This window comes from Rhinoraja longicauda, chromosome 29 (genome assembly GCF_053455715.1).
Source record: "Rhinoraja longicauda isolate Sanriku21f chromosome 29, sRhiLon1.1, whole genome shotgun sequence".
NCBI classification, from domain to species: Eukaryota; Metazoa; Chordata; class Chondrichthyes; order Rajiformes; family Arhynchobatidae; genus Rhinoraja; species Rhinoraja longicauda.
The window spans coordinates 24,287,255-24,301,570 of NC_135981.1; the positions used below are offsets into that span (position 1 = coordinate 24,287,255).

The window sequence follows — 14,316 nt, forward strand, 5'->3', positions numbered from 1 at the left end:
CCCTGCCTGCTTCAAAGTCTCCACTATTGTCCCTGTACCGAAAAAGACAAGGATCACTGGTCTTAATGACTACAGGCCTGTCGCGATGACCTCTGTAGTCATGAAGACCTTTGAAAGACGTGTTGGCCCAGCTGAAAAACATCACAAATCCCCTGCTGGACCCCCTGCAGTTTGCATACTGGGCCAATAGATCGGTGGATGACGCAGTCAATCTAGGCCTGCACTTCATCCTCCAGCACAAAGCGGACTTATGCCAGGATTTTGTTTGTGGACTTTAGCTCTGCATTTAATACCATTGTGCCAGAGCTACTACACTCCAAACTCTCCCAGTTGACTGTGCCTGAACCCCTCTGTCAGTGGATCATCAACTTCCTGACGGACAGGAAGCAGCATGTGAGGCTGGGAAAACACATCTCGGACCCGCAGACCCTCAGCATAGGAGTACCGCAAGGCTGCGTACTCTCCCCTCTCCTTTACTCTCTCTACACCAACGAATGCACCTCCACAGACTCCTCTGTCAAACTTCTCAAGTTTGCGGATGACTCGACCCTGATTGACTGATCCAGGATGGGAAGGAATCTGCCTACAGACAGGAAGTGACACAGCTGGCATCCTGGTGTCAGTGCAACAACCTGCAGCTCAATGCTCTTAAGACAGTGGAACTGATTATAGACTTTAGGAGAGCTCCCCCTCCCCTCCCCCCACTCACCATCAACACACCACAGTCACATCTGTGGAGTGATTTAAGTTTCTTGGAATCATCATCTCAAAGGACCTTAAATGGGGGGCCACCATCGACTCCCACAGTCAAAAAGGCCCAACAGAGGGTGTACTTCCTGAAGCAGCTGAGGAAACACAATATGCCACAGGGGCAATGATGGTCCAATTCTATACTGCAATTGTAGTCCATCCTCGCCTTCTCCATCATGGTCTGGTTTGGCTCAGCCACCAAGCACGACATCAGGAGGCTGTAACGAATCGTTTGATCTGCTGAGAAGGTTGTTGGCTGCAACCTTCCCCCCCATTAATGAACTGTACACTGCAAGGGCCAGGAAGCGAGTGGGCAAGATCATCTCTGACCCCTCTCACCCTGGCCACAAACTATTTAAAGCACTTCCCACTGGAAGGCGACTCAGGACTGTCAAAGCAGCCACAGCCAGACATAAAAACTGTTTTTTTTCCACGAGTTGTAGCTCTACTCAATAACCAAAGTCTGTAGTCTCTTTTTGCTCTGGTTTATTTCACTCGCATGTTTAAACCATAATATTGTATTCTTAATGTTTAATGCTTAATTGTTATGCTTATGTTGATTGTTTACTGTATGTTCGTGTTGTTACTTGCGAGTGGAGCACCAAGGCACATTCCTTGTATGTGTACATACTTGGCCATTAAACTTATTCATTCATTCATTCAATGTGGGCTCCAAACAAGATTCCAAAAGTGGAAGGATTTAACTTTTTATTTCTCCATGTGCGATTCTTTCACAAAGCGATATTCATTATTTAGCTTAATTTAATAAAATCAGTAGATTATTAACTGAGACATGTTCAGAAACTTATTTCGTTTAATTATACGCTTAAACCCTGACCCTTTGGCCCAGCAAATATATGCTGGCCGTTGATCATCCGTTCACACTAGTTGTATGTTATCCTACTTTCGCATCCACTCCCTACACACGAGGGGTGATTTAGAGGCCATTTAATCTGCATACCTGCAGGCCTTTGGGATGTGGGGAGGAAAGAGGAGCACCCGGAGGAAACCCACACGGTCACGGGGAGAATGTGCAAACTCCACACAGAGTTGAACCCTGGTCTCTGGCGATGTGAGGCAGCATGCTACAAACTACGCCACTATGCCACCCTTGAATAGTAAAACACTTGCTCTTATTATCCCACAGATTTAATTATTCAACTTTTAGGATTGGTTTCATATTTAATTTGAATATTTTGAATAGGTCAGTTCATATGAGAAACACTGGATGATGAAGCGATAACATTTAAGAAGTTGGTAAACATAGAATTTTAAAACCTGTGATTAAAAAATTTAAACTTAGTATTGATAGAATTGCATTGCATTGGCTCGTTAACAAATTACAGTGCGTTCATTTTTGGCTGAATTTTTTCTTAAGGAATCAGGAACAGCAATCGACTGAGGTTTTGAACTGTTCAGTTTACTGATGCACCAGAATTCATAACTAAATTGTTCAGGTTAAAGATCACATTTCAATTTTGTCAGCCTAATGTAATTTGTCTATCTTCAGTATGTACCCGTTTTCATCAGCATGAGTCCATGTACAGGATATTATTATGGTGACTAAAACTGTTCTGCTGAAATGCAAGTTGAAATGTACAGTAGGCGACCTGTATCTAGAGTAGATCTACTCTGCAGTGTTACACTTTCAGCTAAGTAGAATGAATCCAATTTTGTTTTGCAGAAAGCCAACGGGCATATCGATTTGTGCAAGGTAAAGACTGGGGTTTTAAGAAATTTATTCGAAGAGATTTTCTATTGGATGAGGCCAATGGACTCCTTCCTGATGACAAGCTCACATTGTTCTGTGAAGTAAGTTCGTCAGATGCAGAAATGCTTGTTCATGCTCGCTTTTCCAGCCAAATCAGTCTCACAAAGTAATGGACTGATAACTGTGAATGAATGTGGTACATTGTGATAATGTGGTTTGAGAATGATAATATATTCTGTAAATTATTCTGCATAATGTAAATATCATAAACATTTTCAAATACTATTTGATTACTCTTTGTACATTTAAACACTTGAGCAGTTCTCATACCTGGCTGTAATTAATCTGATTGTTATAAATCTGCTGTATCGGAGTCGCATGTCTTTTTTGGTATGAATGTAAAATTGTCCCTAGTGGGTGTAGGAGAGTGTTATTGTGCGGGGATTGCTGGTCGGTGTGGACTCGGTGGGGGCCGAAGGGCCTGTTTCCACGCTGTATCTCTAAAACCAACTGAATAGCAAGCTGGATAAATTTGAATAAAGCCCTGGATGAACTTAACTAATGAACTTGGATGAACTTAACTAATATACCCTGCAGAACATTGAATAATTATGAGCTGAATTATCATGAATTAACAAAGTTTTGCTGTTGTAAATTTTATATACCGCAGCTTGAGAAAATTAAATGACAATTCCTGTAATTGTTATCAGAATTGTAACCCTGAGCATAGGCTCTATGGATTCAGTATGTCAGAAACTCTTGTGACTTTATTGCAGAAGAATATTAATCTAATGATTTCCACAGAATACTATGTTGGGTAATCTAATTTGCAATTGTAGCTCAAATTTTAAAGGATATCAAATGTTGATCTATACAATTCTAAACTGCGAAGCCCGATTACTGGCCAAATGTGCTGACTGCTCTTTTATTGCACAATTAAATTGAGATGATTTTAATTCCTTCTGGACAAATTGCTTTTTGGTTAGCCAATAGGTGTAACTGTAGCTGTTACAATAAACCCCCAACTTTCAACCAGCATTACATTTTACAGCTGTGGAGTACAAAGATATCACAGAAACTACTTTGAATTTGATCTTTGATCTTGAATTTTTAGCTGCCTGTGACATTCTGAAGTTTAGGTCCCTTTAATCTTCTGGATGTGCCTGATCCTGTTGTGGCCTTGTCAAACAAACACTGTATTGTGTAGGAAAGAGTCTGAAGAAGGGTCTCGACCCAAAACGTCACCCATTCCTTCTCTCCAGAGATGCTGCCTGTCCTGCTGAGTTACTCCAGCATTTTGTGTCTACCAAAGACTGTATTGTTATCAATAAACATTAATATCATTTATGCACTGCTAAACCTTTCCTATGCTTAGTGATTAATTAAACTAAGTGGCTTGAGAATCCTCATTCAAGTGTTAAATATCAATCATTCTTAACCAATAATGTTTTGAAAAATTGAGTTATTGAGTCTGATTCTGACGTGCCCTTGTGACCAAACAGTGATTGAGCAGTGTAATGGATTGAAACCCAGTTTTATTTACAATCATTGACACTGTCATGTTTTGTTTTCATCTGATGCTCCTGACTCAACAATTTTTTCCTTCTGATTTATGAATGCCAAAGCCTCCCTATTTGGCTTTTATTGCAAATTATTATAAAAGTGAGCAATTCTGAAAATGAGTTTTAAATAATGAAATGATCAGTTTAAGTAATTGGTGAAAGTGTTTACAGTTTATCAGATAAAAAATAGAGGCAGTCCAATGATTTTATTTCAAACCAAATGTCACGCTGATTAATCAGCCCGATCATAATGATGACCGTAATGATAAAGCCCAACTTACCCACGTTGACCAATGTGTCCACATCTACACTATCCCACCTGCCTGCGCTTAGCCCATAACCCTCTAACCCTATCCTATTCATGTACCTGTCCATATTATGAACATGATCTTGACTTTGGTAGTTCTTACGGCACTTTTCCCTTTGATCATTTCACAATTTGCCTGAATGTAATCCCAGGACCCCATCCCCACACTATCTTTGAATCCACCTGATTCACTGGAATATTTATTATTCCACTCTATTAGATCTTAAAAATGGAATTAAGAGTTTAATCTGTATAGTAATAGGAGTAACATCCATTTGTCTGGACAATCTGCCATTCCGGCACCATTAATTTGATTTAAACACCTGAGTAAAAGGCAGACAAAAGCTTTATTTGTTTAGTGATGTGGCAACAAGGGGACATGGTGTGTTTTTGATAACATAACAGATTTTTGAAGTTATCAAAGGTTTTGTTCCAACCTGAATTGCTTCATCAACTATTATTTTATTATGTATGTCATGCTCCTTGCAGGTGGTTTGTTGTTGAAAATGCTCATCTTTTATACTTTTGTAGCTAATCAGATGACCTGAAGGAGCCATGAAATGTCCTTAGCAAGTGGGACTAAAGAAAATCCCAATGCATTTTATACATGCATTTAAAAAAAGCTACTCGGGAGAGGGTAGGACCACTTGAGAATAATGAAGAAAATTAATGCCAGGAGTCAGAGGATGAAGGAGAGGTAGTAATTCGGTATTCAGCCAGGAGAAGGGCATGGAGCATCAGTGTGGGGTATACAAAAACGTTAAAGCATTTTGAGATCAAGAAGTTGGTGGCTTTGCATTTCTTAAAGAGAATTAAGGTGGATAAATCTCCAGAGACTGACAGATCTATCCTGGGGTATTGAGGCTGGCAAGAGGAGATTAATGGGACCTTGAAGATCTTTGCATCCTCTCTAGCCATGGGCAATGTCCTGGAGAATTGCCAATGTTGTTACTTTGTTTAAGAAGAGAAATGGGGAGAATTTTAATTCATTCACCCATGATCTGCTGGTAAGTTAAATGGCCATTGTACAATTGTAGATACGTGGCCAGAGAACCAAAGGAGAGTAGAAAGAAAGAACTGCAGATGGTAGAAAGGGACATTCATGGGCATGAGAGAGAGTTGAGAGGTACAGGAAAATGATTCAGTCTGATGGAATAACTGATAATTGATTAAATGGCCTGTGTTGCAATAATTAATTGTATCAAGCTACATGTTTAAAAACAATAACTTTGATGGTCCTTGTGATTAAGTAGCCTTTTGGCATTTAATCAATGGTTTAATGATACTGCAATGTCACATATACCGAGGTATAGTGCAGCTCATTTTTGTATTTAATTCAGTGCAAGTGTCACTACACATAAGCACATGGATGTCCTCAAATACTGCCAGTTCAGGCCCTGGGAGCTCGGGTTCCACATAGGACCTGTTGCCTGTAGAAATCTACCACAGCAAGGAATCAATGCCTTCATGAGAATGGGTAAAGACATTGTATTCCTGTGAGCAAATATACTATTTCACTCTAATGCCATCTGCACAACAACTCATTGGCATGAGTCGGGAGCTAATCTTCCCATAATTATTATGTAATCAATGATCACATAAACTAATATGAGCATTCAACGTTTATCTCAGATGTGTGCATACAATTGATTTCAGGCGGGGAAAGAAAGGAGCTGATCTGATGATCCACATCGGTGTGAACAATAATACCACACCACACCTTATTGAATCAACAATCTAGTGCCTATATACAATGCAGGCTAGTGCTGAGGACGATGCTGGGGTAATATGTTTTGTCTATATTCATGAAATAATTTCCTTCAAAACCCTTTACACTTGCTAAGTGCATTGGTTTGTTTTGTAAATGAGATCTTTGCCCATGTACTGACAGTCCTTCCGTTTCCTAAGCTAGGTGTAAGTGGGGCATTTGTCAAAACCGGTAAATTTGGGTTCTGTAAATCCCAGAAGGATATCAAAAGGGATGTTTCCATTCTGTATGACTGAAATGCCATGATGCATTTGTGACCTTGCTTTGCTTTTTTCCACCCCACATCAACATTTTTAAATCTTGAGTAGGATCTTGCACAGAAGAATTAGAAGCAGTTACTTGGAGTTGTTGGATTCGGCAGAATAGTTTTAAAAAGATAGGTGTAGTAAAAGAATGGCAACATTTTTCCTTCTGTATTTTCTGGAAATACTTTGTAACAAGTTTATTTTAGAAGGTTGTAGACCATGTATGGATGTCTTTAATATATAGAATCACTGAAGTGCATGTGACCTGGTGGCTTTGTGGTGGCTTCTACTGTAAATTGTCTGAAAAATGATTTGCTGAAACTGGTTGTGCAGCCTTTTTTTCTATATTTACATCCAAATGTATTGGATGGTAAAATCATTAATACCATTGGGATTGAAATGGCTGTACAAATTATATCCATCTAATTATACAGAGATGAGTTGGAATAAAGATATTTTTTGATATTGAGAGTGCAAAGCCCATCTGGGTCAGAAAAAGAGAGATCTTTCTGATGACGGCATTACTGAAGTCTTAAACAGAGGCTGTCGTTGTGGTCCATTGTTAGGGCAATGGTTTGGATGATAGTTATAGAGTCATACAAGCGTGGAAACAGGCCCTTGGGCCCAACCAGCCCTCACCGACCAACATGTCCCATTTGCATTAGTTCCACCTGCCTACGTTTGGCCCATATCCCTCCAAACCTGTCCTATCCATGTACCCGCCTAAATGTTTCTCAAATGTTGTGATAGTACCTGTGATCTATTAAGCCTACTGCTTTTGAGGGTTTTTTTAATACATTGTTTTAAACCAACTTAGTCCAGCAACTGGCAATCATGTGAATATTTGTGTAGGAAGGAGCTGCAGAAGCTGGTTTAAGCCGAAGATAGACACAAAAAGCTGGAATAACTCAGCAGGTCAGACAGCATCACTGGAGAAAAGGAATAGGTGACGTTTCGGGTCGAGACCCTTCTTCAGACTGAGAGTCAGGGGAAAGGGAAATGAGAGATACAGATGGTGATCATATCATATCATATATATACAGCCGGAAACAGGCCTTTTCGGCCCACCAAGTCCGTGCCGCCCAGCGATACCCGTACATTAACACTATCCTACACCCACTAGGGACAATTTTTACATTTACCCAGCCAATTAACCTACATACCTGTACGTCCGTGGAGTAGAGAGATATAGAACAAATGAATGAAAAAGATGCAAAAAAGTAACGATGATAAAGGAAACAGGCCCTTGATAGCTGTGTGTTAGGTGAGAATGAGTACAGAAAATGAGACTCAATCAGCTGACTTTGAAGCTGGTACGACTTGGGTGGGGGAGGGATGGAGAGAGAGAGGGGATACAAGGGTTACTTGAAGTTAGAGAAATCAATATTCATACCACTGGTTGTGCGAATGAGATGCTGTTCCTCCACTTTGCGTTTGGCCTCTGACAATGGATGAAGCCCAGGACAGAAAGGTCAGTGTTGTATCTCCTGCAGTTGCAGGGGAAGGTACCCTAGGAGGGGGTGGTTTGGGTGGGAAGAGATGAGTTAACCAGGGAGTTTGGGAGGGAACGGTCTCTGCAGAAGGTGGAAAGTGGTGCAGATGAGAAGATGTAACTAGGGGGACTCTGCCCCTGTTGCGACTAGGGGTAGAGGAGGAAAGAGCGGACCTGCGGGGTACTGGGGAAACACCTGTGTGGGCCTCGTCTATGATGGAAGAGGGGAACCCCCATTCCCTAAAGAATGGGGACATCATCGATGTTCTCCGATGTCCTGGTACGGAACACCTCATCTTAGGCACAGATGCAGCGTAGATGGAGGAATTGGGAGTAGAGGATAGAGTCTTTTCAGGAGGTAGGGTGAGAAGTAGAAACATAGAAACATAGAAAATAGGTGCAGAAGGAGGACATTCGGCCCTTCAAGCCAGCACTGCCATTCATTGTGATCATGGCTGATCATCCACAATCAGTAACCTGTGCCTGCCTTCTCCCCATATCCCTTGATTCCACTAGCCCCTAGAGCTCTATCTAACTCTCTTTTAAATTCATCCAGCGAATTGGCCTCCACTGCCTTCTGTGGCATAGAATTCCACAAATTCGCAACTCTCTGGGTGAAAAAGTTTCTTCTCACCTCAGTTTTTGTCTAGATAGTTGTGGGAGTCAGTAGGTTTATAATAGATATCAGTCGGTAGTCTTATCTCCTGTGATGGAGACGGTGAGATAAAGAAAGGGGAGGGAGGTGTCGGAGATGGTCAAAGTGAATTTGAGTACAGGATGGAAATTGGTGGTGAAGCTAATGAAGTTGATATCTTTGTGCAGAAAGGCCAGTAATCTGATGACTTAATAAAAAGGTGTCATAATTATCATTATGACCTACGGGGACATGGTGTCTCAAAGGTTCCATTTTAATAGCTCATGCTGAACAAGGTCCAGTTTCTCTCTCCACAAATCTTGAGTTGGCACCTGGAGGAGTGGGGATAGGCAAGCTTGGACTCCTTGACAATTCTTTTCAAAAATGTTGCCTTGCTATTCACCGAATTGTCAAAAACTCCGTTTAATAGTTTGGCCAGTTAATCATTTTAAGTCTGCCTAATTAAAATACCTTTATTATGCAAACTGGAGAATTATGTCAATGGCATGAACATTTTCAATAGGGCAATGACCCTAGTGTTATCTTCAAAAGGATTATCATCTGATTGTAAGTCAGAGAAAACTGGATTTCTTCTTCATCCTTTCTCCTTACTGTGTTATATTACAAGATGATGTAAGTGAGGTTTTTGGACGTTTGTGTGGAATATCAGATCTTGAATAGGTTTTGACACTTCATAAAATAGTTTAATTGAAATGATAGTCATGAAGTGTGTTAGCAACTACTTTTCAAAATGTCACTGTTCCTAGAGGCTCGACATAGGGTGATGGAGGAACTGAAGGAAATCCACATAGACATAGAGATCCTAGGGTGATGGAGGAACTGAAGGAAATCTACATTAGGCAGGAAATGGTGTTGGCTAGACTGATGGGACTGAAGGCTGATAAATCCCCAGGGCCTGATGGTCTGCATCCCAGGGTACTTAAGGAGGTGGCTCTAGAAATTGTGGACGCATTGGTGATCATTTTCCAATGTTCTATAGATTCAGGATCAGTTCTTGTGGATTGGAGGGTAGCTAATGTTATCCCACTTTTTAAGAAAGGAGGGAGAGAGAAAACAGGAAATTATAGACCAGTTAGTCTGACATCAGTGGTGGGGAAGATGCTGGAGTCAATTATAAAAGACGAAATTGCGGAGCAATTGGATAGCAGTAACAGGATCGTTCCGAGTCAGCATGGATTTATGAAGGGGAAATCATGCTTGACTAATCTTCTGGAATTTTTTGAGGATGTAACTAGGAAAATTGACGGGAGAGCCGGTGGATGTGGTGTACCTCGACTTTCAGAAAGCCTTCGACAAGGTCCCACATAGGAGATTAGTGGGCAAAATTAGAGCACATGGTATTGGAGGTAGGGTACTGACATGGATAGAAAATTGGTTGACAGACAGAAAGCAAAGAGTGGGGATAAATGGGTCCCTTTCAGAATGGCAGGTAGTGACTAGTGGGGTACCGCAAGGCTCGGTGCTGGGACTGCAGCTATTTACAATATACATTAATGACTTGGATGAAGGGATTAAAAGTACCATTAGCAAATTTGCAGATGATACAAAGCTGGGTGGTAGTGTGAACTGTGAGGAAGATGCTATGAGGTTGCAGGGTGACTTGGACAGGTTGTGTGAGTGGGCGGATGCATGGTAGATGCAGTTTAATGTGGATAAGTGTATGGTTATCCACTTTGGTGGTAAGAATAGGAAGGCAGATTATTATCTGAATGGTGTCAAGTTAGGAAAAGGGGACGTACAACGAGATCTGGGTGTCCTCGTGCATCAGTCACTGAAAGGAAGCATGCAGGTACAGCAGGCAGTGAAGAAAGCCAATGGAATGTTGGCCTTCATAACAAGAGCAGCTGAGTATAGGAGCAAAGAGGTCCTTCTGCAGTTGTACAGGGTCCTAGTGAGACCGCATATGGAGTACTGTGTGCAGTTTTGGTCTCCAAATTTGTCCTATGTTGAAAGACTGGAGCGGCTAGGCTTGTCTACACTGGAATTTAGAAGGATGAGAGGGGATCTTATCGAAACATATAAGATTATTAAGGGGTTGAACACGTTAGAGGCAGGAAACATGTTCCCAATGTTGGGGGAGTCCAGAACCAGGGGCCACAGTTTAAGAATAAGGGGTAGGCCATTTAGAACGGAGATGAGGAAAAACGTTTTCAGTCAGAGAGTTGTAAATCTGTGGAATTCTCTGCCTCAGAAGGCAGTGGAGGCCAATTCTCTGAATGCATTCAAGAGAGAGCTAGATAGAGCTCTTAAGGATACGGAGTCAGGGGGTCTGGGGAGAAGGCAGGAACGGGGTACTAATTGAGAATGATCAGCCATGATCACGTTGAATGGTGGTGCCGGCTCGAAGGGCCGAATGGCCTCCTCCTGCACCTATTGTCTATATCAATGATGTCGGTTATTAAAATCAAATTATTTAAAAACCGTCCTTTCAAAAAGTATTAAAGGTTCTTGTCGCATCTATCGAGGTACACTGAAATTCATGTTTGTATGCAGTTCAGTACAAAATATCACTGTACATAAGTAAGATACATTTTAGATAAACATCTCGGATATAGCACGTGTGGAGTGGTAGTCCACTAGGACAGTTTACAGAGTCGCCAGATTGGCGCAATTTTCAGGTCCCATTTTGCATGTGCCGGGTTCGTGACCTGACCATGATCAGTTCAGTTCGGTTTAGTTTATTGTCATGTGTACTGAGCTACAGTGAAAAGCTTTTGTTGTGTGCTAACCAGTCAGCGGAAAGATAATACATGATTACAAGCGAGCCATTCACAGCGAGAGGGGAATAACGTTTAGTGCAAGGTAAAGTCCGATCAAAGATAATCCAAGGGTCACCAATGAGGTCGATAGTTAGTTCAGGACTGTCCCCTAGTTAAAGGGAAGTGGGATCAGCAGATCATTGTTAGGCTGACGACACTTTGTAAAAGGACGTAAAAAACAGAGATGCAATTCTTTAAATTTAATAGTTCAAAGAAACAAGTGTGGCAAATAAAAATGTAATGTAGATATGATGTCCACTATTCCTAATAAGGATTTTGGTTTGAATAGTGGGTAGTGTTTCAAAATTGTTTGAAAAATGATAAAGAATTACTCTTTATAAAACTTTACTTTGTAATACATTGCTTCAACAATTCCGTGTGATCGATATTTTTGATTCAGTCAGAATAATTACATTTTTGAATTTGAGGTTTTAAATACACTGAATTGGACTTTGGGCTCTGGAGTGTTTAGCTGGGCGCATGCGGGTCAGGAATCTTGGCAGACTACATGATAATGTGATGGGGGCAGAGGTGTAGCTGCAAAGCCAAAATCTGACTTGGATGATGAACATTTTACAGGAGATGTCACTCAATGGCAATCTTTACTGATTACTGCCATCTATGTGTCTGCATGTATGCACACTTGAATATATCACAATTAACTACTTTAGAGATGGTGATAAGCAAGATAAGTAATAAATGTATAAATGGTCACTGAAGTTCTTGTACACAAATTAACATTCATCAAATATAGGCTCCTGCACGACCTCATGACCTGTCACATCAATCAAATTTAGTCCTGCATTTATATTTGTTTCTGAAAGCAAAATTAATCTTCATTCAGTTTTAAGAGGGGCTTATAACATTCGCCATTATTTCACATTTGAACTAGCTTTGGTTCTTTGAATCAGGAAGAATATGGTCTTGGTTACATCCCCAAAGTCCAACACTGGTTTTATTGAAGTGAAGTGAGCCTCACTATATTATTGTGGCCATACATTTTATGAATTCCACATTTTAGCTTGGCTTATGTTTTATCTATTCTGTTAATTCATGTGACTTCGGGTTCATTCTTGGCTATTTGCCGACACTGTTTTCAATGATATTTAATAGTTAATGTAAAATTAGTGTCTCTTCAAGGGCTCTGGACCACGCTGTATATAATCCTTGCACATAATGTGATTAACTTTATATAATGTGTGTGTCTAATTGATCATGGGTGCAGATCGAAGGCAATAATTTATTTTTATACACTTGGATTGCTTAACACATTTGGAAGTCATTAATTCAACTTTTACATGGATTGGCAAATGATGGTGCACATTTGTTGGTGAGGAAGGCCAGAATAAAATTCATTGCTCAATATTTTCAAGTTATATTTTTGTTTGTTCTTCCATTAATGTTGCCATTATTTATTCACCAGATGTTAAACTTATATTGTGCATTAGGAAACTTACCAGAAACCGCAGTTGACAATTGTGTAAGATAAAAGTGTTTTAGTAAAGGCAATAAAAGCTATTTCAATTAGAACTGGCTTTGAAAAATAATACTGTACTTTTAATTTGCAAATTGCTGTTTCAGATGCTTTCAGAGTTGAATAAATTTTGTGGATGAGGTTTGTTGAGCTTTGAGGCATATTCATTTATTGACATTTCATTTTATAAGGAAAGTGGCATTTCAACAAATCAATAGAATATCAAAGTAGAAAATGCAGTGTAATGATTTTCCCTGTGAACTTTTAACCTGTATTATGCTTATACAGCCAGACTATAATAGTTTTGTACAAAGTTATGCACAAAAAGACTTTAAGCCTGGATTTCCAACTGGCATTATTTTAATATCCGTGATGTTGCATTTATTTGAATTAAAGCTGATTTGAAACAGGAGGAATTAAGCACAATGGCGGTGTAACATATTTATGTGTTTCTGTTGCACTCTAGGTTAGTGTGGTCCAAGATTCGGTGAATATCTCGGGCCAGAACACCATGAACATGGTGAAAGTTCCTGAATGTCGGTTAGCAGATGAGCTTGGAGGATTATGGGAAAACTCTAGGTTTACAGACTGTTGCCTTTGTGTAGCGGGCCAAGAATTTCAAGCACATAAAGCAATTCTGGCAGGTTTGGAACATTCTTAAACCCACATCAATTTCTTCCTCTGTGTATATCTCAGCATTGTGAGGGCCCATATTGGCACTGGTATTATCTTAAGACAGAATCTACCTCTATAGATCATGTTTCCATCCACCACTGTGCTCGCAGTGTTCCTCCAGGTAAAGTGAAATAAAAGTCAAAGAAATAAAGGGAGCTCCGTGTCAGAATTTCCAGAGAGAGTACTGATCAAAACCTGAAAAGATATTTCAGGTGTGGGAGTTTGTCACATCTCTCTTCAGGAATAAAGTAACCATTTATTAAAACTCCATACAATATAGAAGAGTAGAGCACAGGAACTGGCCCTCCAACATGCCAAACATAATGCCAAGATAACCTAATCTCATCTGCCTGCAAATGATCCATATCCCTCCATTGCCTGCATATCCATGTGCCTATCTAAAGGTAAGTAAAAGCCTCTTAAATGCCACTGTTGTGTCTGCCTCCACCAACACCCCCACAGTGCATTGAAGACATCCTTCACCCTCTGTTTCTTTTTAAAAAAATCTTGCCCCACATATCTCCTTTAAACGTTGCCATTTTCACCTTAAAGCTATGCCTTCTAGCCTTTGACATTTCTACCCAAGGGGAAAAGATTCTAACTGTCTACCCTATCACTACCTCTCATAATTTTGTATACTTCTATCAGGTCTCCCCCTCAACCTCCAGCGATCCAGAGAAAATAGTCCAAGTCTGTTTCAACCTTTCCTTGCAGCTAGTACCTTCTAATCCAGGCATCATTCTGATAACCCTCCTGCACCCTCTCTAAAGCTTCCACATTCTTCGTTTAATGGGGTGACCATAACTATACCTAGTACTCCAAGTGCACTCGAACCAAAGTCCTATAAAGCTGCATCATGACTTCCTGACTCTTGTACTCAATGCTCCAACCACTGAAAGGAAGCACACCACATGCATT

At 40.4% G+C, this 14,316-nt stretch overlaps 1 protein-coding gene across 2 annotated transcripts in view; it reads left to right on the plus strand.

The window, feature by feature from the left end:
• The window catches only part of spop (speckle type BTB/POZ protein), a 111,584-nt gene that overhangs the window by 70,858 nt on the left and 26,410 nt on the right, over positions 1 to 14,316 (plus strand). For both annotated transcript variants that reach the window (XM_078424415.1, XM_078424417.1), the window contains exons 5-6: positions 2,435 to 2,562; positions 13,190 to 13,367. In XM_078424415.1, the coding sequence (XP_078280541.1) occupies positions 2,435 to 2,562; positions 13,190 to 13,367 (306 nt within the window). The remainder of the gene's footprint in view (positions 1 to 2,434; positions 2,563 to 13,189; positions 13,368 to 14,316) is intronic.